Here is a 24947-nt window from a genome sequence, read left to right on the forward strand (position 1 = left end):
CATAATTTTCGTTTTCAAACAATTAAATACCGTTACAGATACATTTTAGCATGCATTTTCCTATTTTAATCATTTAAGTCCTCGTACAATTCCAATAATTGAAATAATAGTTTACGAGCGATATTTTTCTGCTACACCCAAACAAGTCTTTAATTATAATCCATATGATGGTTGACGACTTGATGTTTACATTTTATCTTCTGTACAAGAGTTGTTAGGAGGGAGAGATGTGGTTGAGAGTGTCAAGCATTATCTAATATTATTTGTAATTTATTTAGGTTTGTTTAGATCATCAGATGAACTTACAGCCAACTGATGATGATTGGTATGAGATAAAATTATACCCGAATTGAGTGTTAAATGGTATCATACTAATAACGTATTATAATCCGCATGACAAGTGCTGCGTGGATGTCATTTATACAACACCGGAATCATTCCCGCAAGCTATACCATGTGCAGACACAGTACAGTACAAGGGGAAAAACGCGAGGTGAAGAAGAGAGCTCTGGATCACCATGTAAGGCGACATTATAATAACCCTGAAACGCTTTGCAAGAACTATAACACTTGTGTTTTTGCGACGCAATTCATTCTTTGCGTCTAACTTTACACACGCACACGAGAGAGAGAGATTGTGCATTCATTTATTTCAAAACATATTTAAGGAAATAAACCTAGAGCTCTTTAAAATTTAGGAGCCTTGTGTTTTTTTCAACTCAAGTTACAAAACTATACAACCAGCCGGTTGAGGCAAAAGGAATTACATCCTGAGGCCAACAAATTTGAGGTGTGAGAGATGGCTTCAGCCCGCATTGCTCGAAGTTAATCATCTCCGGATGCACAAATGCATGGTCTAAAAGTGATTCTAAGGGACACATCAATCTTCCACCTGTGTCCTTGGACGATGAACATAGTACCTGAAATCCTTCTTTCTATACCGTGAGTTGCCACCCGAGTAAAAGAAACTATTTGTCTCATTTGTGCTCCCCGTCTCAACTGGGGACGAAATGAGACCCATCCTGTACTCTCCCAAAGCCGGCTTCAAGGAACCTCTTTGGAGGACACAATGTTTCCCTCATTAAAATCTTCGAAGGGTGAGGATCCACTAGAAGAATCACTCTCGAATGCAGTGGCCTCCCTTGGCGAGGATGGGAGAGAATCTATCTGTTGTGAGGATGAACCTTACAAAGACAAGAAAAAGGAAAACAAGGTTCAGTTTCAATGTTAAAAAGTCATCCAACAATGCCAGAAAACGAGAAGTTGGACATCCCTGAGAGTGAACAGGCCAAAGCGCTATGTTATTTTCTACGTCATTGGGGAAGAAGAAAAAGGACAAGTGGAAAAAAAAAAAAAAAAAAAGGTGATGAGGTGATTGATCATTTTACAAAAGTGAACAATTTGACGAACCTTTTCTTGAACGATATTTTTTCGTGTGCCGCCTGATAAGTCTCTTAGCTTTAGTTATAGTGAGCTGCCTAGCAAATGGAGAAAACTCAACATCACTTTCACTCCAATCTCCTTGGAAATCATTCTCTGCTTCACCCCTCATGGTTCGCAGTACGAATGCCTTGGCCTTGCGACGTTGAGTATTGAAAAGGCCTCTAACGGAAGTGACAAATCCATCACCTGCTCCATCAGTTGGACGCTTGAGAAAGGTTATTGGATTCTGGTCAGGCTGTCCTGGCTGACCTTCATTATCGCTGAAATTAAGGTCACTGTCGGGGACAACCGATCCACTGGGTTCCCTCTGACTATTAGCCTTGTCCTTGAACTTCTTACCCTGAAAAAATTGATTGGAAGAATTTAAAGCAGGTTAGAGATCCTTAACTGATGATGTTTTCTTTATCCCTCATCATGTTAAATTATAGGTCAAGTTTTTGTAACAATTTTCCAGCTGTTAAATTACAATTGTAGAGGGAAGAAGTCCCAGTTCATTGATTTTGTATGCATAATCAGTAGGGGTAAATATCAAAAGGTATAAATACAGACCTGCATTCCTGTCACCGACTTCAAGACTCCCCAAATGATATGCTTCTTCACCCGCGAAAAGAGTCTCCGCCAAGTACCAGTGAACTCAACACGGTGAAACGTATCCATCAGCAACTTAAGATCATTTACAACAAATCTAGATCCTTCGTAAGTAACACACAGCTCAACCTGTGAAAATACAAAATTAGGCATTCGACAAAAAAGGAAAATTAGTGCACTACGAAATGACAGATGATGAAATTGAACCTGGCTTATCTTGATATTGTGAAACTCCATCATCTTTCGAGGCCTAGATCTTTTCTCTTCTTGTGACTTTGTTACCTTCTTTTCTTCATGGGATGACCTGCCAGATTTGATCGCTTTGGGGTCTTTCAATTTATTCTTCAAGGATTCATCTGCTTCAATGGAACCAAGTGGCCCAGTAATGCTTTGTAAGACAAGTTCTGTAGCAACTGATTCTGCCACAGTGTCTTCCCATGATCTGTCAAAGGAAGATGTTCTTCTCAACTCTCGAGTTGGACTACCGACAACTGTTGTCTTTAGGTTTTTCAATTTTGATTCCTGCACAGATGAATCAGGTCAAAGCAAAGGATCATGGAAAGTGTAATTTAGCTTTAAGATCACATGGAATAAAAAAAAAACAAAAAGAAAACAAAAATCTCTAATAACCATTCTAGTATAAAATCAAATGTTGATTTAAAGTACCCGCAATAAAAAAAATATACATCCATTTATCTGTTATAAAGATAATCTAGAAAATAGAAAGCTGCATATACAAATAACAAAAGATCTAGTGATCATATTGTTTCAATAAAAAAATTTCCCAAAACAAGTTAAGAAGGAATCTCACTTGCACAGGATCTGCATGAACAGAGGAGGATTGACTGGAAGCGGGGGCAGCAGCACTTGATTTGGATGAGGCCTCAGACTCTTTATTTGTCAGACTGCTTAATACAGAAATATCAGGGATTAATGAGCCTTTCTTCACACGTTTTGCACCAGCAGTTGTTGAAACCTTCCAAACTTCCTGCATGTGACAATTGAACAACCATTTATTTTTAGCATTCATGACAAACTCCTTATACCTCTGACTATTTCTAGAAGCAGTCACAATCTTGAAATCAGTAACATTTCCAATGGACCTGCCGTCTTTGTGAATCTTGCTCTTCTTCTGGGAATAAATATCCCCACATCATTCTGTACATTGTCTCGGTTAAATGGATCTTGAGAGGATAGATCTCTACCTACAGTATTAAAAAAAATGTTTAGCTAGGAAATACTGGTTCACCGAGGCAAGATAAACAAACTCAAGCCTGTTTATTACCAGACAGAGAACCTATTACCTGAAACTGTTCAAGAGTAGAATTTCCGTCCTTGGGAGCTCCCTGCTTTGCATCCACACGAAGCAGAACTTTCCTGTTACCAAAGTGTATATCTTTTTGTAAACGATAACAGAAAACACTGAAGGAACTGCCAAATTCTTAATATTTAAAAATGTGCCTCAGAGGTTAGACGGATATATACTTTTAATACACTGCATTACTAAGTAAAATTTCACCCAACAAGTTATATACAATCATGTTATCATACAGCATATAGATAACTAGTTTCTTACTAAGCATATCAGTCCATTGCTATTGTTACGTGAGAATGGCTGCATGTATTACGAACTACACATATTTTTCATCGGGAAACATAAACATGTAATAAGCATATAAACAATGTCACAACTATGAACTAAACATGTAAACAATGTCACAACTATGAACTAAATATTCGGGCGAATTTATTCAACTGAACCAAACAGAACGAATTTAAAGACGGAGACACGCAAAAAATTCCAGAACGAAAACCAAAGACGGTGCCTAAGGGTATGCTGACCAACGAAAACAAAAAAAAAACAAAATTATATTACTAAAATTTATTTGCATGATCTAATCTGAGTAACAACTTCTGAAACATTTTATTCAAATGTCGGTGAAAGAAGGAACACATGAATATTATATGGTGGTTCACCCTACACAAAGAAAAGCAAGCAGGTGTTATTGTGTAGAAAGAATAAGGGTGATAAAAGCAGAGTAGATTAATAGAATAAGCTATGCTTCACGCAGGAAAAGGTGCATACTTTCCCCATTCAGGAGGAGGATTCCATGCTGATAAAAGCATATCTGACTTGGCATTTGGCAGGCAGTTTCTGACAACAAAATTCTTTGTCGTAAACTGAGCAACACCAACATCCTTGTAATCCCGGTCAAAGTCATAAATCTACGAGGAGAAAAAAGAATATCATATCAGCCTTTTCCTTGAAAAAATAATGCTTGGAAAACCACAATAAAAACATCATACAAAGCGTATTTATGAAAGTTAACTGAAGTGAACAAGCAACAAAAGAGAAAGAAGTACGACTTCAGATGAAAACGATGTGGGCAAAGAGCATCTTTACTTATTTTCTTAAAGAAACAATAAGTTCTTAAGGAATACAAAGAAAACAAGGACCAACAGATTACAAGAGAACTACGATGAAAAATTACAGCCACCAAAGTTATCCTATAGCAGCCTTCCAATGAGCAAACCAGAAGAGAATATTAGATCCCTAAACTCTGATGAAACTGAAGCCTAGAGAGCACAAAAACCTCACCACTCCCAAACTACTTCTACCCCCACCCCCTTAAGAATTGTCAAAAGTCCTCCTGTACGACAAAACAGCCTTCTTTACCCCTCCCACAACAAGAGTTTCACTGAACAACTAGCAACTCCATCAAGACTCTTTGAATAATAAAAACCACAAAGAAAATAAGAGCAACATGATCAAGTAATCAGTGGGATGATCATCCTCAAACAAGTACACCAAATAACGGAAGAAGGACAGAACGAACTGGGTTTGTGTCCTAGCCTAGCATCTTTCATAAACACCGCACTATACTACAAGGTTCAAACAATAAAGTGAGAAACTGTTCAACACCGACAAAAACAAGGCAAGCTTACCACCCCTCAACCCCAATACCAAAATAATTTTTGTCATGACTTGCATACCTAGTAGCTCTCTGTACTAACATTATTTTTCTTTCTGCTCCTTGTGTATTAATGTTATTTTAATAAATGTTCCTAAACCAGAACACAAAAACAATTATAGGCTCTCTATGTTTCTAAAACCATCTCTCTCTGTGTATGAAATTAATAGATCAGGAAAGGTAAAAACATAAGAAAGCATGCAAAAACTTTCTCCCCATACCCAAAATGGAAAAATTAATTACGTTTTGAAATTCAGAATAGCCAACAGAAGTACACAAACTGGAGGGGATACTGCCTACAAAAGACATACCAAACAACAATATAAGGAGCACATACCTCAGCTTGTACTGAAGAAAGTTGAGGTTCCACCATAAAACCAATTGGCAAAAATGGGGAGTAGCCCAACCTCTTATTAGCACATGCAAGGTCCCTCCTCTCTTCAAAGTGGGATTCACTCCCATGAAGAAAGTTGAGGTTTCACCATAAAACCAAATGGCGACATAGGGAGTAGCCCAACTTGTAAGCCCATGCAAGGTCCCTCCTCTCATCAATGTGGGATTCATTCTCGACATATACTAGATAGCTCAACCCTATTACAAGCTTTTTGTTTTTTGCTTAGAAACCCTATTAAGTATATTAGCAAAGACGGGGAAAAGATGACCTTTTGAAATTCACAAAATCCAAGAGAAGTACACAAACCGTAGGGGATGCTCCCTAGAAAAGACATGTCAATATAAGAGATATGCCTCAGCTTGTTAATTGATAGGTCAACTGTAGTACAAGCTTTTTCTTTATTGATAAGAAACCCCACTACAAACATTAAACACATTTTGATAATGTTTATTCTTTATTGAATCTTTATTCCAAGGAAGAAAGTCATGTTAAGCAAGTTTAAGGAGTCACCGCTCAATCTTTCACTAAAAGACAAATAGATTTCAATTCATAGAATATGAAGATGCTCAGTGCTCACCATGTCATTGATCTCAGCCTCGGCAAAAGATTTACCATCAACAAGCATGTTCCAAACCACTTTGTTAATTTGCATAGAAATGCGCATAGCATAGGAAGGACTTTTGTTCTTCTCCTTTTCCATCAGTCGTAGCTGGGCAGCCTTATGTAGAGCCATTCTTAATGATGCATATGATGCTTTCCTTGACTTTTTGGAATTCACAAGCTCTCTTTTAAGTCCTTGCAACTGGAAGGAGAAAGTTATGGTTTTCAAAATCTCTCATTATGTACTGAAGAACCAAAAACTAAAACAGCCATACACGTATAAATCATAATCAATATAAACGAGGTGTTAAGAAAGATTTATTTGCACAAAATGATCATATTCTAGTGTTGAAAGAAAATCACTTGAGTAGCAAGCTTCTGTGCAAAACAACCATAATTATTCTAGTGTTTGAGACTACACTAATCCTTATAAACCCTAGAACTGAAATTTTTGAGTCGGAAACTCATATTTGATGTTTAATAGTAAGAAACTGGGGAAATTTTTCTTTAGACTAGCATCAAGTGCAAGAAAGTATTACTTATTATAAATTACGAGTCAAGGGGGAGAAAGAAAGGGGCACTCCAATCAGGTGGAGATGTTTAGAGGAGACTTTACCATTCACATGAAACTCAAGCCTAGGATCTATATCTAAACAAGTCAGAACCAAAGCAATTAAAATGCGTGGTGTGTTAGAACTAGAAGAATAGAAAACAAAATTTTAGCAAAGGATGGCAGATGCCAAGTATTTGTATGAAAATTCAGGCTACAATATCATTCAAGTCTAACACACATGATTGTAGGGTGGCTGATGCCATAATACCTACAAACTGAAAATCATATTGGACAAAAAAGAATCCCTGAAATGGTGGAACCATTAACCACATGCAGAAGAAAATATGGGATCAAAAAGGCTAAGGATTCCTAAATGCTGGTCGCTTAAAAAATTATTTTAACAAATAGTAAGTACATTTTAGTAAAACTGAAATGCAGAAGCGCTTTTCTTATTTTTCAAAAAGAAAATAGTATTCCATACCAAGCACAGAAATAAATAAATACTATTCCATGCCAAGTAACTATAAAAAAAGTATAAACAATTAGATTTTCCATTAACTTTAGAGTTTAAACAGTTAAATGTATGGCTACACAAGCAAAAAGACTAGCTTTGACAACTCTTACCAAGTTATACACCTTGGAAAGAACTTCACCACAATTTAATACTATAACTGCGACCTAATTAGCAGATACAAGATTAAAATCAGCACTGCTAGACCCCTGAAGAAAACCTATGATAACAGGTACCGTATTTTGTCTAGAACTAGTTGTATAGTATATTCCATCCCCTTCTTTATTTTGAGTTTCAGGTAACATAACAATGAAAACCACACAATGCAATGCTTTCACTGACTACCACAAAATTCAACAAAGTTTGTTTCTCACCAGAGTGGATCTTGTACAATTTACCATCCACAAGTCACCTTCCTTTTCTGGATATAGGTCCCCATTAGTATCACACCAAAGAGACAGTTTCCTTATGTCACCAAGAATCAATTTCCGCTCCCGCTCTTTCTGCTCAAGGTCCACTTTTGCAAGCTCTACCTCTTCAACACCATCAGGAACAACCTCATCTGCCTCCTCCTCCACATCTTCATCATCTTCACCAGGAAGAGACAGACTGCTTTTTCTAGGCCTGAATCGAACGCATCATCAAATCATCGAATACTTCTATAAAATCACATGAACAACAACCTTTTCACCGGAAGTTTCACATTTAATTTGAGAACTTTATTGGGAAAAGGCCATTGCAGCTGACTAACAAAGTACCACTACTGAAACTAAATCATACTTATTAAAAATTCAACCAACATCTTAATTGCTAACCAACGATGAAACCATAAAGCAGTCAACCGCAAAGAAAACAATGAAAATCAAAATGTGAGGGCCAAAGTACAAGAACTCCCTAACTTAAACTCATGAAATCAAATGAAGAAATCCTATGCAATTTTCTAAAATTATTGTCCATCTTTACTTACCTAGTTTTTTAAACTTTTATGTCTATTGTTTCTTATCCCAAAAATATATATACATAATATGGCACAATTCCTAAAGGAGATAAATCAAATTAGAAAGAAATAGGATGCAAATCCTCACTTGGGAGGCCGTGCAAAGAGAAGATTTGTTAACACATCCAGCATAACCTGAAACTGGCGAGAAGTCATAGTTGCCGTAATATTATGGGAATTGAAAGTCAGCTCTTTCAAGGGCTTCACCTACAAGAAAAAGATTCAAATGCAAGGGAAATGCTTAATAAATGTGAACATTCCCACACCAGGCTGGGATAACAGCCTGAATATATAAAGATGATCACTTAGATACGCTATGTATGTTTATATTGTACATACACACATCAGTTTATGCATATAAATATGCATTCAAGCATAATATATATATATCTCCGATATATCTAAACCATCCAGCGACCAACATATGCCCATAATGAAGGGGCAAATCACCTTTAACTCTGGAGTTCCACCTTTGTGCCTTGTGTACCGGAAGTACATATCACAGGGCATAAAAACTCTCTCAAGTAATGCACCAGTACGCTTCACTTTGGGAGAACTCCTACGAATCTTTGGAAGCCACTGCACTCCAGCACCTGGATCAACATCTGTTGGAGCAACATGAGCTTGAACATGTTCCAACATAACAGAAAACTCCATGCGTTTCCATGTCATTTCAGGTTCACATTCAGGAATATTTACATTCCCAGTACCAAGTGCTTGCTCGAGCATCTCAGAGCCAACCTGAAGGACGGAATGAAAAGACCTAGCCAAGACACGGCCACTAACAGCAGCAAGCAGAAATCTTCCCTGTTTAGCAAAAAGGACAGTAACCCTAAGATGAAATTACATTTTCTTTTCCGTTCTTTCATACTTCAAACAATTGAAGAGTGCATAATGCATGAGCACATATACCTCCCAAATTATCTAATCGGGGATCTTATCTATATATGATCTCATTAAGTAATTTTCAAGAAATTATCATGCTTAAATTTTAAAAAAAAATTCTTTGAATAGAAAATATAAATTATGACAAGAGCATAACATGTTCTGTCCATTTTAATGTTCTTATTAAATTTTATAGATAGCAAGATTTTTCTGATTTAAAACATTATTGGATAAATATAGATAGTAATAAGAACAATCAAATCATAAGCGACGAAAATTCTAAACTTACATTTGCATCTTCTGAGTGAAGATTAAATTGGGGCTCTATAACATTCACCATGAAATGACGAGTCCCGTCCTCCTCAGAATCATTTGTGCCTCTACTATTTGCTGAAATCGTAGGAAACAAATGCCACTTAGCAGATATTTTGGTCTATAAAACAAGTTAATGTCCATGACATTCATCACAATATAGGTAACAATATTTCTTTTTGAAGTTTTCCTTTTGTTTTTCTTTTCCCTGTAAAAAGAAAAAGAAAAACCCAGCAAATCCAAAACTAGACTTCTAAATACTAGTTTAACACATTCCCATATTGGACTTAAAAATACAAATAATTCAGATTTCATGGGGTGCCCAACTTACCAACTATAGCAGATGACGAGTTCCCAACTGCAACAGATGGAGAGTTACCAGATGTCACAGATGATGAGTTCCCAACTGCAGCAGATGATGAGTTCTCGGTGGCTGATGATGAGTTTTCAAATTTAACGGGAAGTGCTGGGGATGAAAGTGAAACAGAGGTCTCTGCATGCTCAATGGAAGAGGAAGTAACACCATGGCTGGCAGTAGAGGGTTTTGAGCTACCATCCTGTTGCATCTCACCATCAGTATGTGCCTGGTTCTCCTCGTGTAGTTTCCTTTGTGCATACTGCCTAGAAGGAGAAGGTTTGGGTGGCTGAAATGCTTTGGATAAACCACCACCAAATGACCAAACAGCATCTCTATTCTCAATATTCCACAGAAGCTTGAGCCCATAAACAAATATGCGCTGACAATTGTCAGCTATTACCACATTGTATCCATCATCATCACTATGATCAGACCGTGCATGCTCATCACTCTCACTCCCATTTTCATACTCAGACCTCACATACATCATCTCAAGATTTTTTTTTCCAGCCTCTTGCCAAGCTAATAACCTCGCTGGATCAGCTTTTGGGGCCTGCCTTCTGATTGTGAAATAATCAGACGACAATAGAAATCCATCATCACGATGCTTCTCTGTGCAACTACTCACATAGTTACCTTTCTCATTGGGAACTCTATCCATAGATGCAGATTGTGAATTTTTTATTGTCATTTGAACCACTTTTGCAACACTAGTGCTTTCTTCTTTATTTAAAAATGCCTTTGGCATATGAAGGTCAAAACCCTGGTAAACAAGATCAAGAGGGTCACGCTTGCATTCGAAAGTAAACTTTTGCTTACCACGACTATAACACATTTCACATTTGAGCTTAGTCATACTGAATGTCAATCCTTTCGCTGGATCATCATCATCTAGCGGCATATGTTTTATACAAGTAGGTGCAGCATCAACGCGGAGCATAAATTCTGTCATCACTCTGTCCAATGACAAGTTACCAGATCTAGGAATTCGTGGAACTCCAAAACGAGGCCAACGAGCAAAGGACCGCAATTTGTGAGGAGGTAGATAAGTCATGTTCCCAAACTTCATCAACCATGCTAGATCATGAGCTCCAACATTTATTGTCGGTGAAAGAATGGAAACATTGTCATTTTTATGAGGAGGACCATAAACATTTCCCTCTACATCCCCATTACCCGCCTCAGTAGAAAAAGGGCCTTGCTTTTCATGTGGAGAGGGCCTAAGCGTAAATGTCCAGCGAAGGGATAGAGAGGTGGATCTGTATGGATCAAAAATCTTATCACGAGGTCTTCCTTCAGCAGGAAGTGCAAACAAATAATGATTCATGGGATTTCCAGATTCACATTCCCAACTTAATGTAACTTCAACTGTAAAGGCTGGAGCCTCTAGCAATGGACCAGATACACCAATAGGAAGTTTTAAACCACGATTATTTGCCAAACTCTCCAAACTACTTAAGAAAATCTTGAAAGCATTTGCTGATACATAAATACGGCCATCTGACTGCTGAATCTCCACAGAACCAGTTACTGTTTGAAGTTTGTCAAGCTTTTCATAAGGATCGGTAGTTGCAAGTATATTAATTATGGCTTCTGAAAATAATACGGTGATATTTCCATGAATATAATTTCTCATATCATCCCACCATGGTAAGCTCTTTTCCTTTTTGGGAGGAATAGGAGGTGGATTAGGGTTCCTAACACATAGATTAGCCCTGCGAAGGGCCACAGTAAAAGCATAACTGACATCAGCAAAAGCAGGTTCATAACCTACCCCAAAGGACACTTCGGCTTTCTGAAAATGTAAGGACAAATCTGTAAATGTTTTCATAGGTGGAGTTGTGCCACTAGCCGAACGAAGCATGTTCACCTTTCTCCATCTCCCAATATAGACTTCTTTGTATACTTGAGGCTGAAAACTTGTTGCCTGATCCAAAGAAATAATTTCCAATTATACAGCATTAGCACACAAGCTTCGCATGCTAGGACATGAAAAAAAAAATACATCAAGACCCAAATAATCAATCATGATATACATACAAAGGGAGGTTCGATACGCTTTCAACTATGAATACAGGGTCTGATCACAAAAGACAGAAGAATGGTTTTTCATTTTGATAAGAAGAACCTAGGAGTCATTCTATCCAGGAAAAGAAAAGGTGAAAGATATTCAGCACCTCTTGATGGATGATATTGCTAGGGTCTCTAGGCAATTATTTGTCGTTAGTTTTCACTCTCTTTTTTTTTTCTCGGCCTTGGGCCTCCACTGGACCCCATCATAAAAGTGAAATACAAGCAATGCGTACAAGCAGTCTACAAAAGATATTAAGGCAGCTTATGTGAGCAAATCCAAAGCAAGTATTTAAACCTAGAATTAAGACAGATCATATGGCATCCCTCTTAAAACATTTGGGTCCATTAAAACATTTGTATCCATAAATGATTCTCCAAAGACAATAATACACAGGCCCCAAAACTAATGAAAGCATAACATAATTGTACGACAATGCCAGCTCAGAGGAAAAAAAAAGGAAAAAGAAATATGCTACTGAAAGAACAGGAAGGACCTGGTCATCTAAACCCCACAATGTCCTATGAGACTTTTATGTCAGCATTCATGCACGTAGCAATAGGGGCACGTATTTAGTCCTTAATTATCCAAGAAGATGGATGGTATGAAATCAAATAAACTTACAAATCCACTTCACAAACAATATTCTTAGCTCATGACTAGAAGGAGATGCATTGAAAAAAGCTGGGTAATATCTCTGCATTTGACATTTTACAAGATTTAATTGAATGACGTACAACAAGAAAATTTACACTGGTACTTGTCCAAAGAGTGGGGACAATATTACTGACTACTTCAAGTTGACCAAGATGAAGATGACATGTTTGCACATTAGCTAGCTATTTAACTTTTTTGAACCATATAATCACTAATCAGCAATCACAATTTATGACTTGATGTTTGAACTAGAAAACCACTTTATATGTGTTTGTGTGGGTGTGTATCTGGCATGTTTTAACCCAAAGGATTTGACCAGTCCGCATGGTAGATTAGTTTAGTTGTTGAAGATTAGTAAATTTTTACTTTTATTCATAAGGAGACGGTAAGAAAATAAAAAAATAAAATAAAATAAAGAGGAGAAAATTCAGCTGGAGGACATGAGTAATCCTTCTGCTACTATGTCAAACTATCTGACAAAATGTCAAGTTTCGCAGCACAGACGTTCAACACTTGCATTTCCAGTTATGGTTATCTTTTTATCATGGTAGGCCTGGCCAACAGAAAATAATTGGAAAAAACAATGTTCCTGTATTCAAGAGGTGTCTAAGGATTTTCTTCCTTTTAATATTTTTCCCCTCAAAAATAGTATCTGACAAAGCAAATTTACATGCTAAACCTAAGAAATCAAAAGAATGGTAACAAACGGAATATGTCACTTTGCAACTTACCTGCTGTGCAAGCACAAGACGACCTTCACATTTACCCGAAGTACCACACAAAAGAGGAGATGTATAATCACGTAGCTGAACGACAACAGAACCTGCTTGCAAGAGAATATTACCCCCATATAGTCGAGAAAATGGTATATCATTTTCACGACAAACTGGATCTAGCATCTTTACGACCTCTATCATCCCATCATCTCCACCATCAATCATTGTCAAGGTTACATCCAAGTCTCTTGCTGTTATGGAAAGAAGAGAAGTCCTGGCAGTACTTGGCTTAAAACCAGCCTGAAACCCTTCCCTACAGGCACCTGAACCTTCAGAAGGTGCTAGATTTTTGCATGCCTTGTAATACGATTTGAATGATTGCTTATACATTTCTCCTTGCATCTTGCTAACTACTGATGGATCTTGTAAATCAATCTCAACTCCATTAAAGCAAGTTTTTCTTGCTTGAGTAGAATCGACTGTTTCAGTGGTTTTAGGAATCTGGTTGGCTTTGGAAACAAATTCATCAAGAAACTTCAACCTCACAGCTAACTCAGATGCCTCATTCTTCATCAGCCGATAGTGTTCATCAAGCCAACCTTGCAGCGGTTCTTCTTCAATATCAGCAGTTAACTTTCGTATGCCGAACTTTAAACAGCCAAATTTCATTGAACTAGGCTTCTTAGGTTTTGAGGTATCTTTCTTCATGGGAAAGATGAGACTAGTTCTAGCAGCACTTACAAGCTTCAAAGCGCGCAACATTTCTTCAATAGAATCATCAATGGCACGCAATTGTAACCTATATGGCAAGCTAATATGAACATCAAGGCCTTGAATTACCCAATCCCATGTTGTAGCTACAGGTGTTTTTGCGTCAGAAGGGCTTGAAGCACTAGGAATATGTGAAATTTGCATCCGGCTACTTTTTAATACTCTGGACCCATTAAAACTAAGCATAAGCCCTTCAAGAAGTACACCTATACGTGCATTCTCAGAAAAAATTGATTGTACCTGAACCATTGCATCAACCCCATCACCAGCCTCAGCAAATATGGACAGCATTTCCACATCGACAGCAAAAATAGATTCCCTCGTCTTGGGCTTGTCTAAATTCACTGGTTCTGGAATGACTTCTTTTTTCTGTTCAGAACCTCTCATGCCAGGGGAATCTTCATTAACATGTCCCTGAAGCTTCTGATTATGTACAAGTAACTTCAACTGTAGTCCAAGTTCAACTAGTGAAATTTGTACATCAGGTTCCCACCTAACTGTAATATCAGTAGCACTGAAAAGAGAGCACACAGCAACCTCTTTCAGACCACCAGAACGCCGTACAAATTTGGCATTTTGGATGTCAAACAAAGCCACTTTCGTTTTCGGCTTATCTTCCTCCAAGTGGTCCTGATATATAGATCTGGCTCTTTCAAGTTCAATCTGTGTGGATTGTTTGTCCTTATTCACGCACAAACTTAAATGGAAGATGTCAAGAGAAATGGAATACCTCAATTTCTTGCGTTCATCAGATGTTGTGGACATTACGTCTGCAACCCGGGGTGTGCCATCATCTGAAGTACTTATTACAACTCGACCACCTTGTGATCCATAGTTTACACGCTTAGGATCTGCAACAACAGTATTTTCTAAGCCTGCCTCACCACAAAATTTCACAGAACATCTTTCAAGATTTAACTTCAATAGCCGAGTCCCTTTCCCTGATGATTTGGACGGACGCCCTCGGCTATGTGATGCTCTTCTTTCAGAAGAAGACAAAGTTTTCAAAAGTGATTGAAAAGACATTGCAGTTGATATAAGCGACTCGACACGCTTGAATGTAAAAAACACACCCATACCAGTCACATCAACAGATAAAACCAATTTATATTTGGGACCATCTTCAGATGGTTCCATGTCCTTCTTGCCCCAGTCCAGACTAACCTTTGCAACATTAATCATAGAACCCGAATTTGATTCTACGCCAAAACGGTTGTCTTTCAAACATTCTTGGTATTCATCTGCCATGTGCAAATTTAGCTCGCCAAGTTCCATATGTACAGTGGTTCCTGTATTTGATATGTTATTCGCGAATACGTGCGATGATTGAGAGCAACCCTACACCAGAAATTCAAACTTTATGACTTGCAATTCATAATTTTATTTTTGAACTAAAAAAAGATTAACGAGAATAGGAATACATGATTAATGACAGATAAAGAAGCTGAAGCTAGAGAAGAGCAAGAGAGACAATGACTACTTCACCGGAAAGTGAAAATTAGATTGTCAATCATCAAAAACAGAGCTCTATCACCTATATATATATATTTGTGTGTGTGTGTGTGTGTGTGTGCGCGCACAAATGTTTTGCAGTGTGATATATGACTAAATATGATCTGCTTAAGAACTTAGCAGTGCATTTGGGAGAGAATGGTGCTACAATGTTGTTTTCTTTGATCTTAATACAATTTTTTCTTAATCAAACAAAAGATCCTACTATGTATGACCTGCTGAGGAGTTTTAATATACACCTCACTTTTACTCATTTTAAAAGAACTAGAACAAAAACTACACTGGATTTTTCCAATGGCAAATGGATAGTTTCATATCCTTCCACCTATGAGTTTGCCATGTGCAGAAAATGATATTCAAGCAAGGACAAGAAGAGCCTTAAAAACTCTGCAAATATCAGGAAATCCTATTAATACCCCATTTGCTTACTTACACCTCTCATCTCCTTTAATAAATTAAAGATTTGCTCGATATACCAACCTAATCCCAACTGCCCCCAATTTAAAGGAAATAAAATAACTGATCCTTTTGGATTAGATCATGCCCCTAGGGCTAAATTTCTGGCTTCCCTTTGTGCTTCCTTGTCAAAGCACGTAAGGGATGTTTCTTTTAGTTTGATCCATGCGTATTGGTCTGACATTTTAGTCTAAGTGGGTCATTTTCTCCAAGTCCGGTGTGGTGTTTTAGGATGTTCGAAAAACCACTGCTTCTTAAGCATTTGTTTCCATAAGTCTTTTCATCTTATTTTGTATTTCTCCTTTGCCTCTTCAATAAAAACATTTGGATTCTTGTCACACAAATAGCTACAACACCCTTTTACTCACTAAACCAACCTATTTATACTTTTTACTCATTATATCCCTCATAACTCTCAAAACTCTTTACTATGAAAACATGAAAGCAACTGCTGCTAAGGTCTACATGGTCATTGGACTTGAAGCGGCTAACCCATAGTGTCATGAGACCTGCTCACCCACTTCCACATAACCACACATCTAAGCTTTTGGAAGCACCTTTTTGAATTTCATCTTCAGAGAAGATCTAGGATGAACTTAAATCTAAGCTCTTTTGTTATTTCTGTAACTATTTTCATACTTTCCATTGCTTGATGGTTTTTTTTTTGGCCTTTTCCTGCTATGATTTATGTTGGAAAACATAGAGGGTGTGTGATTTAATGGATTAACAGTTATTTAAACACCCCTCCATGATCCTTTTACAGAGTGGAAACTAATAACTGAGAGGTATGTGAACAAATAGGGAAATATTAATAGACTTTATCGTAAATGATAATTTAGGAAAGGTAAAATCTAGAATGCACTTACATGAATTCACTGTCACCTTAATCATCTGTTTGGTGCCCCACAGATTTTCCGCAAAATGTCTAATAAAATCACTCATACTTATGGGAGTGCTGTTTAAGCATCTCTCCCACCAAATCCTTACGCAGTCATCATAACTGGGAAAGAAACCATTGCGCATCACACACATACCCTAATCACATAATATGAACCTATGAGGAATGGAGATGTGGGAAAGTGTACCAGGATTGCTAATTTGCTACCCTGAACTTTCTTATGGTTTGATACATTCCCCCTTTTATATTGTCTTTCTTATGGTAAAATTTGCATAAAATGCTTGATAATCTAAATAACTCAATTTGGCAAACATAAATGCTTTTCAGAGTTCGTTGTTCCCAGTTGGCTCTATAAATTTCACATTAGATAATGATGTAACAGAGAAAAAAACTGATATAGCACAAGAAAATTTCACGTGTACAAAGTTTCTTAGATGCACAGAACAGAATATCTTACTCTTTATACTTTTCCTGATTTTTATAATCACTGATTTCGTTCTCTATATGGCTTGCATATATGGGTAATAAAAAAAACACATAAAACGATCAGTTTGTTCAGTGTAACCTAAAACAATATGATAGTGCTAATAGATGGTCATATCACTTACATGATACAATGGCAACCCACTGATACTATAAACCACAATAGTCATCTCAGGGGCTGAAACAGTACATGTCCACATGATGGCATTGTTAACATCGGTTGGTGGTGGCTTGTCAACAGTGGAAGTTTCCTCCCGAAGCACCATTCGTTTCTTTTTTGAGAAGTGGAGGCGCAACCATGGCTTTAATCTATTTGTTATAACATTGCATTGTGTACCTCCTAGCTTTACATCCACTTCAGCTCTAACAGGCGAGGTCAGCTGAAAAGTAAAGAGTTCCAAGTCAATAAAATGATCAAAAATGCAGTGCCTGTTTCTAATGAAATATTACCTGGGAAATTTCAGATTTGTTTCTTTTCAAAAAAAATTATTGCATGGGAAATTCCAGATTTGTTGGAATGGACTGTAGCAGTGACCCATGGATCTTATCATGTCTTGCTTTGTAAAACATTGTTTTTTTTTATTTAGAGACTATAATCTCAGTTTCTTTCCTTATTTTCATCATATAAATACATTCCATGTTAAACATACAAAGGATTACTAGTACATATAAACCGCAAACCTTCAGTGAAAAACCAGGGTCAAATAATCCTTGTATAGTGCTAAATCAATGATCCATCAATATATTCAGTATCAAAATTACATATACATGATTATATGTTTAATTGGACAATATTTATCCAATGCATGCAAGAAGTATAAAACATATGCAGAAGGAAGAGTATTAACTTTTAAGTAAAAAGGTTGCACAACTACTTAAACTGAAAAAAAAATCACCTGTACTGGAATGTAAAAGAATGATACAACATCAACTTTCAGTATCTCCAAAACAGAAGTGCCAGCTTCTCTAAGCAACTGAAACATAGTGTTGAAAATCATCATCGAGAAGAGGCCAATAGACAACGAATGTGAAAAGTAAAACATTAAAATCATTTTAACAGCGTCGAAGTTAAATTCATACATGAATCTCACTGAAATCCAATTGAACATCAAGGCGTGTAGTCTCCCCCACATCTTCACTAGATTGTGATTTGATGCTTTTTAATTGGATGCCCATGATGTTATTCTCAATAGAAAAATCATATTCCCGATGCACAAATCTCATGTCAAGTTTTGGTAAACTGAAGGAAACCTAGCAAAGAAGTAAAACATTAATCTTACAAGGAACATAAATTTTAATAAAAGAGAAGTTACCCAAGTGGATATCAGACGTTGCATGAAGAAAGCACATAAACAAGAACAAGGAAAAATGCTAATGCGACGCTGCCCTAAATCAAAGGGTGTTTTAGTCTTTTAGTCTCTAGGGTTTATTACTCTAATATCAAGGGTTTTAGTCTTCTGATTTCCTACTTTTATAAGGATTGGGATTATTTCCAGTTTGATTAGAATTACTTTCTTATTCTATTCTGAATTAGGATTTCTTTCCTAGAACAAGTTTACTTTTCTATTTCCTTTAGGTTTAAGACTTTATAAATATCCCTTGTAATTCAGTTTAACAAACAATGAAGAGTTGATGAACAGAAAATCTGTGTCTTCCAGAGATTGAAATTCTAGTCCTGCAATGGGAATATTTTGGTGAGATGCCAAAATTCTTGGTGAGAGGCCAACAACGGGTGTGATGCCCCTGTAGTGATTTCAGTTATCCTTTCTTCTTGTTTTAATTTAAGTTTTCTCTGCTAATTTTTTTTTTTTTTTTTAAGTTTTCTATGATTTCACTTCAGCTAAACAATCCATATTCCGCTAACCTACTCTGTCCTACATCAGATGCATTACAACATGTCAATCGTAAACAATTGCATGATACTTAATATGATTTAAGAGGTTGACTCGGAAAATGAACTGCTAATATCATCACATTCAGTACAACAACCCTGAATAATAGATATAGGGTAGAAAGATGCAAGAGAAGCTGTCAGATAGAAACCATATGAAAATCAATGGCACCATAGAATCAAGTGCCCAGCAAAACAGCACATAAAATATAGGTTCGTCAGAGTTTTCAAATAATCTATACCCCACTCAATCTACTTCAAAATACGCATTAAAAATTCATGACTCCTCTACCCTTATGATTCTTCTGGACAGGGAAGGATATCCTCAAACTTTTGGCACCAATTTAAAGATAGTCCAACAACTAATTCTTCGAAAATCTGATAAGACAGCTTGATGCTCAACAAAAAGAAAATGGCATGGTAAAAGTATGACAAACTGAGAAAGGGGGGTGTTGGGGAGATCATGTTGAAAGCCATATTAATCGACAAACCTTTTCTGGAAATAGAGAGGTGTACTTTGAGAGTGCAACAATCATTTGTTGTTTTTTGTGTGGCTTTTTAGAAGCAACAGAGTCAGTAGTGGACCCTAGAACGTTATCAGGTTGAGAAGAAGTTTGTGATGAACTTTTGCTTTTTGAAAGCATCTCCTCATTTAGGTTCACAGTAATCTCTCCACAGGCAATGTCCACACTCTTTATCATTACACCAACTTCCCTACGTCCAAATCAAGTGAATAAAAAGATATTAGTTGGTTTACTTTGCCTTATCATTGGAAAATAAAAAATAAATAAAAAAATCTAATGATAGAAGAGACAACAAAAAGTTATATAATAATGAAAGTCTCATTCTAAAGAAATCAAATTGAAGCCACATTTAAAAGCAATTAACTATGCTTTTGCATCTACAGAAAATCATATTTCTCCAAAGCAAATACCTATCATGACCAAATTCACAAGAGAGGATGAAATCTTCACAAATAAAAAGAGCAGATGCCCTTTCCATCATGGAAGATGATGATTGGCTTGCAGAAATGGACCCTCCAGTGGAAAAATTGGATAACTGGTCATAACTAACCCGTGGGTCACTCCCCAGAACAACAATAGGCGATATCTGTAGCTTAACAATAAGATTTTGCTTGGATGCACCATCTTTAGATATGTCCACTTTCAGTTCCTTCACTTCTATGGATGCTTTGGGCATCTGTAACATTTCAAAAAATGTAACGAAAAGATAAAGTCCATTGCACAAAAGACACAATTGAAAAATGAAATGAAAATATTACTAGTTAACGAAAAATTTAAAAAGTACAGCCTCTTGAACTTGATTATTTTCCAACCTAACATTTATACACTATCAGATTCACCCTTTTTTCTTGTCAATGACACAAAATAAAGGTTGTCCAACTTATTGGAATAAACTCTGGATCGCCTACACAAAATCTCACAACTATAGGGCCTATTTCAAGTTGGTACCTGATCTCCAGAGGACAAACTGGTAAACAAACTTAATAGCACATATATAGTGAACCCTCCATCAACAAGTCCGTCAGACCAAGTGGGTCCGTTAAATTCTTATGTAGCAAACCTGTCCTATGTTCTATATTAATCGGACTCCGATAGTGTGCCATGCATATAAAATGGCACATGAAACACAAAACAAAAGAAAAATGGTAAAAAAATTTGAAAAGCAAAAGATGAAAATTAAATTAAAAAATAACATAAAAAATCAAAAATCTAGAAAGAAGAACTAAACCTCCTCTTTAAAATTCTCTCCCCCTCCCTCTCTACCATCTCTCTCTCTAACAGCTGCAGGTGGTGAGAGGGAGAAAGCAAGGGCAGAAAGTGTTCAAGAGAGGGAGGTTTGTTCTTCCTTTTTATTTTTTGTTTTGTTTTCTACCTTTTTTTTTCCACATCACATCAGTAAATAGTAAATAGTAAATACACATGGCACACTCCAGATAATCATTAAAAATGAGACCCACATTCATACTGAGGGACTGGTTGACTATATTTTCTTACTTACCAGATTGTGATCCTGTACCAACTTGAAATCAACACTATAGTTTGAGGGGGAGGGAGGTATGTAGTTTAATATATTTTCTTATTTTAAAAGAAATGGTGTTGCATATTCTTTCCACTTATTTCAGATGAGTTAACCTTGAACCAGTTTTATTCTTCAAATGGCAACTACAAATATCGTTCAAAAAGTTATTTCATGAACAAACTTCTATGCACCAAGAACTAGTAAAGCAAACAGAAGGTATTTTACAGATAAAAAGGGATAAAAATATTAGTACGATGCTGCATACCTTCAAAACCAAATCTGTGATGGAAACCGACAAATATCTTGCAATATTAGCCACAACCATCCACTTTCCCCGGCCTGAATTTGCCTTTGTCGTACGAGGTCTTCGAGGTTTAGCCTTTGCTGTACTTCTACTCGAAGGCCTCATCACAACTTCTAAGTCACATATTAACACTTGCAGCTTAGGGTCTTTAGAAATAAAACCAAAAAGTTTGACCAAGGACTGACGTAAACTGAGTTTAATTTCACCGACAGAAACAGATTCAACAGTGCCCTGCAAAATTACCATAGTCGTAAAAAGAAGAATGTCAACATCTAAAAGGACTAATCTGCCGACCAAACAAAAAAATCCTAAGCTTTCCCAATCATCCACACAAAATTCCAAATAGTATATGGAGGGCCAAGGCAGGGTAAGAGTAATCCCTTCATTTTCTTTTAGGTAGACTATGATCCACTCCAGATGAGTGTAGTAATCAAAGTTGTATACCTAACTAAGGACTAGATCTACCATCCGGAGCACCTACGCCAGACAGATATATCACAAAACCCCAATTAAACACATATACAAACACCACACGCAAGCACACGCACACACACTTGCTTTGTAAACAGCTGCTTAGCTCTGTTTAAAAACCTCAAAACCATCCTGATAAGAGAAAATATCACAAAGAACTTCCCATTTGGACATAGAAACTCCATTTGAAATGAATAAAGTATGAAGCACTCAAGGAACCGCATGCCTCATGAACAGTTGTGATTATATGGAATTACTAGATTTAATACGATAAGTTGTATTTAGTATATGGAACTACTAATTAAAACAGGCAATCTATTTTTATGGAATTACTAATTAAAACATGCAATCATTTTTTCATTAGTAATTATTGTGAAGTCACGCTATGATAGGTCTCACAGTACTTTCATTAATTTTCAACTTAAAATAAGGAACAAGAAAAACCCCCTTACTCAGCCAAGTCAGGATAAATAAACTGAGCCACTGAAGAAAAAGTGAAAACCTTTTTGAACTCCACCACGAGATCCCTTATACACTTCCATCCGCCAAACCGGAACCTGATAGATGCTCCCACCACGTGGCTCAAAATCCAAGCCAGCAACCTTGAAGCAAATCAGCAAAAGATGCTTAGTGCAAAAGCTTGGCAACAGAAGCCTACTAAATCATTTCAAGCCCAGAGAAAGAATGAAAAAGTTTATCCAATCCCCATGCACTAGTAATAATGAAAGAGTCCTTCTATTTGAACCCATAAAATAACTCAATTTAATAACTGATGCAATTATCATCGCCCCGGTCAGTCCTTTGTTCTTTATTTCAAATTTCAAGTAAGTTCTACATTGGTGCCTTTCTGTATACCGTTCAAAACTTCCAACTAATACACCTACACTACATATACGCAGACACCCACCATAATCACACCCACATTGTCTTCACTGGTTTCCAAGGCTGCTAAAATTGTCCCAATATTGCAAATTCGATATCTCAGGCACGCCCGGATGACAAATTTCGTTTCCAAAACTACCAAAATTCTTAAATTTATCCCATTTCTAATTCTGCAGGCAGTGCAATTGGCATCAAAACTGAATTGCACCCAACAAAATTAATATAAAAAAAAACAAACAAAAACCCGAGTTCGATGCATTCACATGCCATACATACATACATATATACATGTTATATGAAAGGGTTGTGGAGATGGGAAAACGAGGGACGTACATGAAGAGGAGCCATAATGTGATGCAAATAACCAAGAAAGAGAAGAGGAAATTGACAGGCGAAGCTGCCATTGTCGTCTACCGCCTTCGAGATTGATGATGCAATGAATTTCAGGAAACTGCTGCAGAGAATCGAAAGGGGGAAAGCATTCTGCGCTCATAACTTGATCATGTGATCAAAACCCTAATGGAAAATTAAAGGGGAACGCAGCGACTGACTCAGTCTTCCTTCTTCCCTTCCGTCGCGATCGCTTTGTAACTTTTGTACGGGAGAGAAACATCAGAGGCAGAGCAGATCCGATCCGCGAGGCAGACAGTGGGGGAGAGAGAGCGTGGGAAAGGGCGGGATCGGGTGCGCGCGCGAGTATTGTTGTTTTAAGGGGAAAATGACGAACGTGTCCTTTGGAGTATGGGGGAGTATGGGACGGTTGAAACAAGTCAACGCACAGTTTTGACGTCATTGAATTACCCGCGACGGAATGCTTTGAACTTCCCTCTAAAATATTGGGGGTTGCTTAACCTTAACTTACGGATGCACTTTTCCTCAAGTATTGAACTTTTTTTTTTTTTAATAAATATAGGAAGGACTCCACCAAACGTCGGTGACAAACTAAACATGCAGCTCCCGTTACACATGAGAGGATAGTGTCCTTTTGGGATCAAATTGTATGCAAAAGCAGAGCCTCCCAATTGATTGGACCGTATGTGCAATGATATACTTCACATGCGATGCGACGTCTCTTGTTCCAGTCCTGGATGGCCCACTATGCCAAGAAAAACAATAGAAAAATTATTTGACTCCTTCATGCATTAGCTCCAAAAAAATGCATTTTAAACACTCTCTTAGACCAACTCCAACCCTTGAAGTAAGTCTTCAAATTTACCTTCTATTCCCTCCCCCCTCCCCCCAATTTCATTCCAACCCTTGTGCCAAAATGGGGTTATGTGTTAAAACTCAAAAAAAATTCATTCCAACCCTTGTGCCAAAATGGGGTTATGTGTTAAAACTCAAAAAGTGGGTAAATTACAGCCAGTCTTCAAATTTACCTTCTATTCCCTCCCCCCCCCCCCAATTTCATTCCAACCCTTGTGCCAAAATAGGGTTATGTGTTAAAACTCAAAAAGTGGGTAAATTCCAGCCAAGATTTAGGCCAAGGTTAGTGGTGTGCCCCACATGTGAGAGTAAGAAAAAAGAGTTGAAGCCCAAACGCCGGGCAAGGACGCGTGCACGCTCGGTACTCGCCAAGCACAGCAAGCGCCCCGACCCCACCCATGTGGGCTTGTCACCCACTTGTCCAAAAGCAATAATAAGCCTAACGGCTTTTTTTAGATCATATGGCCATAATTTAAATGGGCAATTGGTTGATTCAATGGTACAGGTTCAATTTTCTTTTTCTTTTTTTTATGTTTATATATTTATTGATCCAAATGTTGAGATCAAATTTAATCAAATTCAACGGTAAAAGAAATTTAACAACCCACATGTAAATTCAACCGCTAAAATAATTATAAAAAAATATTTAACTCAAAATTCACTCATAAACTCTATAAGTACCTAAGTATTTGTTCAAACATCCACACAAAACTCACTTTTCTCCTACAATTCTTCCAATTTTTTTTTTTACCATCTTCCAAACCATTTCTTCCTATTTCCAAATTTTTCAAGATGGTAAAAGATCATATTAGAGGTCGTAATTGGTCTTTTAAGGAAGATGTTGCTTTTGTGTTTGGCATGAGTTTCTATTAGCAAATATGGTACCATTGGCACGAATCAAAATAAAAGGTTTTGTGGGCTAAAATCGTTGATAAGTTCAATGAAAACTCTAACGCCAACCAAAAGGAAGTTA

General features: G+C 37.1%; 1 protein-coding gene across 3 annotated transcripts; it reads right to left on the reverse strand.

Annotated features, from left to right (window-relative positions):
• Positions 1–646: 646 nt before the first annotated feature.
• On the reverse strand, positions 647–23453 carry LOC126601284 (protein SABRE-like). Of its 3 annotated transcripts, XM_050267970.1 has the most exons (23): positions 23102–23452; positions 22389–22488; positions 21377–21646; positions 20003–20268; positions 19560–19782; positions 18258–18428; positions 18074–18151; positions 17303–17557; positions 13073–15166; positions 9587–11540; positions 9233–9333; positions 8509–8865; positions 8147–8265; positions 7436–7685; positions 5975–6199; positions 4118–4257; positions 3336–3408; positions 3135–3236; positions 2843–3019; positions 2239–2553; positions 1993–2160; positions 1411–1783; positions 647–1184 (listed from the first exon to the last, which is right to left on the reverse strand). In XM_050267970.1, exons 1-23 carry the CDS (start codon positions 23170–23172, stop codon positions 1045–1047), a joined length of 8022 nt encoding a protein of 2673 aa, XP_050123927.1. In that variant the 5' UTR covers positions 23173–23452; the 3' UTR covers positions 647–1044. The 3 variants fall into 3 exon arrangements, with proteins under 3 accessions (XP_050123927.1, XP_050123928.1, XP_050123929.1); XM_050267971.1 differs by lacking the exon at positions 3135–3236 and having other exon boundaries at positions 23102–23453; XM_050267972.1 differs by lacking the exons at positions 21377–21646; positions 22389–22488; positions 23102–23452 and having other exon boundaries at positions 19560–19777; positions 20003–20147.
• Positions 23454–24947: the final 1494 nt, after the last annotated feature.

Source organism: Malus sylvestris, chromosome 15, assembly GCF_916048215.2.
Source record: "Malus sylvestris chromosome 15, drMalSylv7.2, whole genome shotgun sequence".
Classification (NCBI taxonomy): domain Eukaryota; kingdom Viridiplantae; phylum Streptophyta; class Magnoliopsida; order Rosales; family Rosaceae; genus Malus; species Malus sylvestris.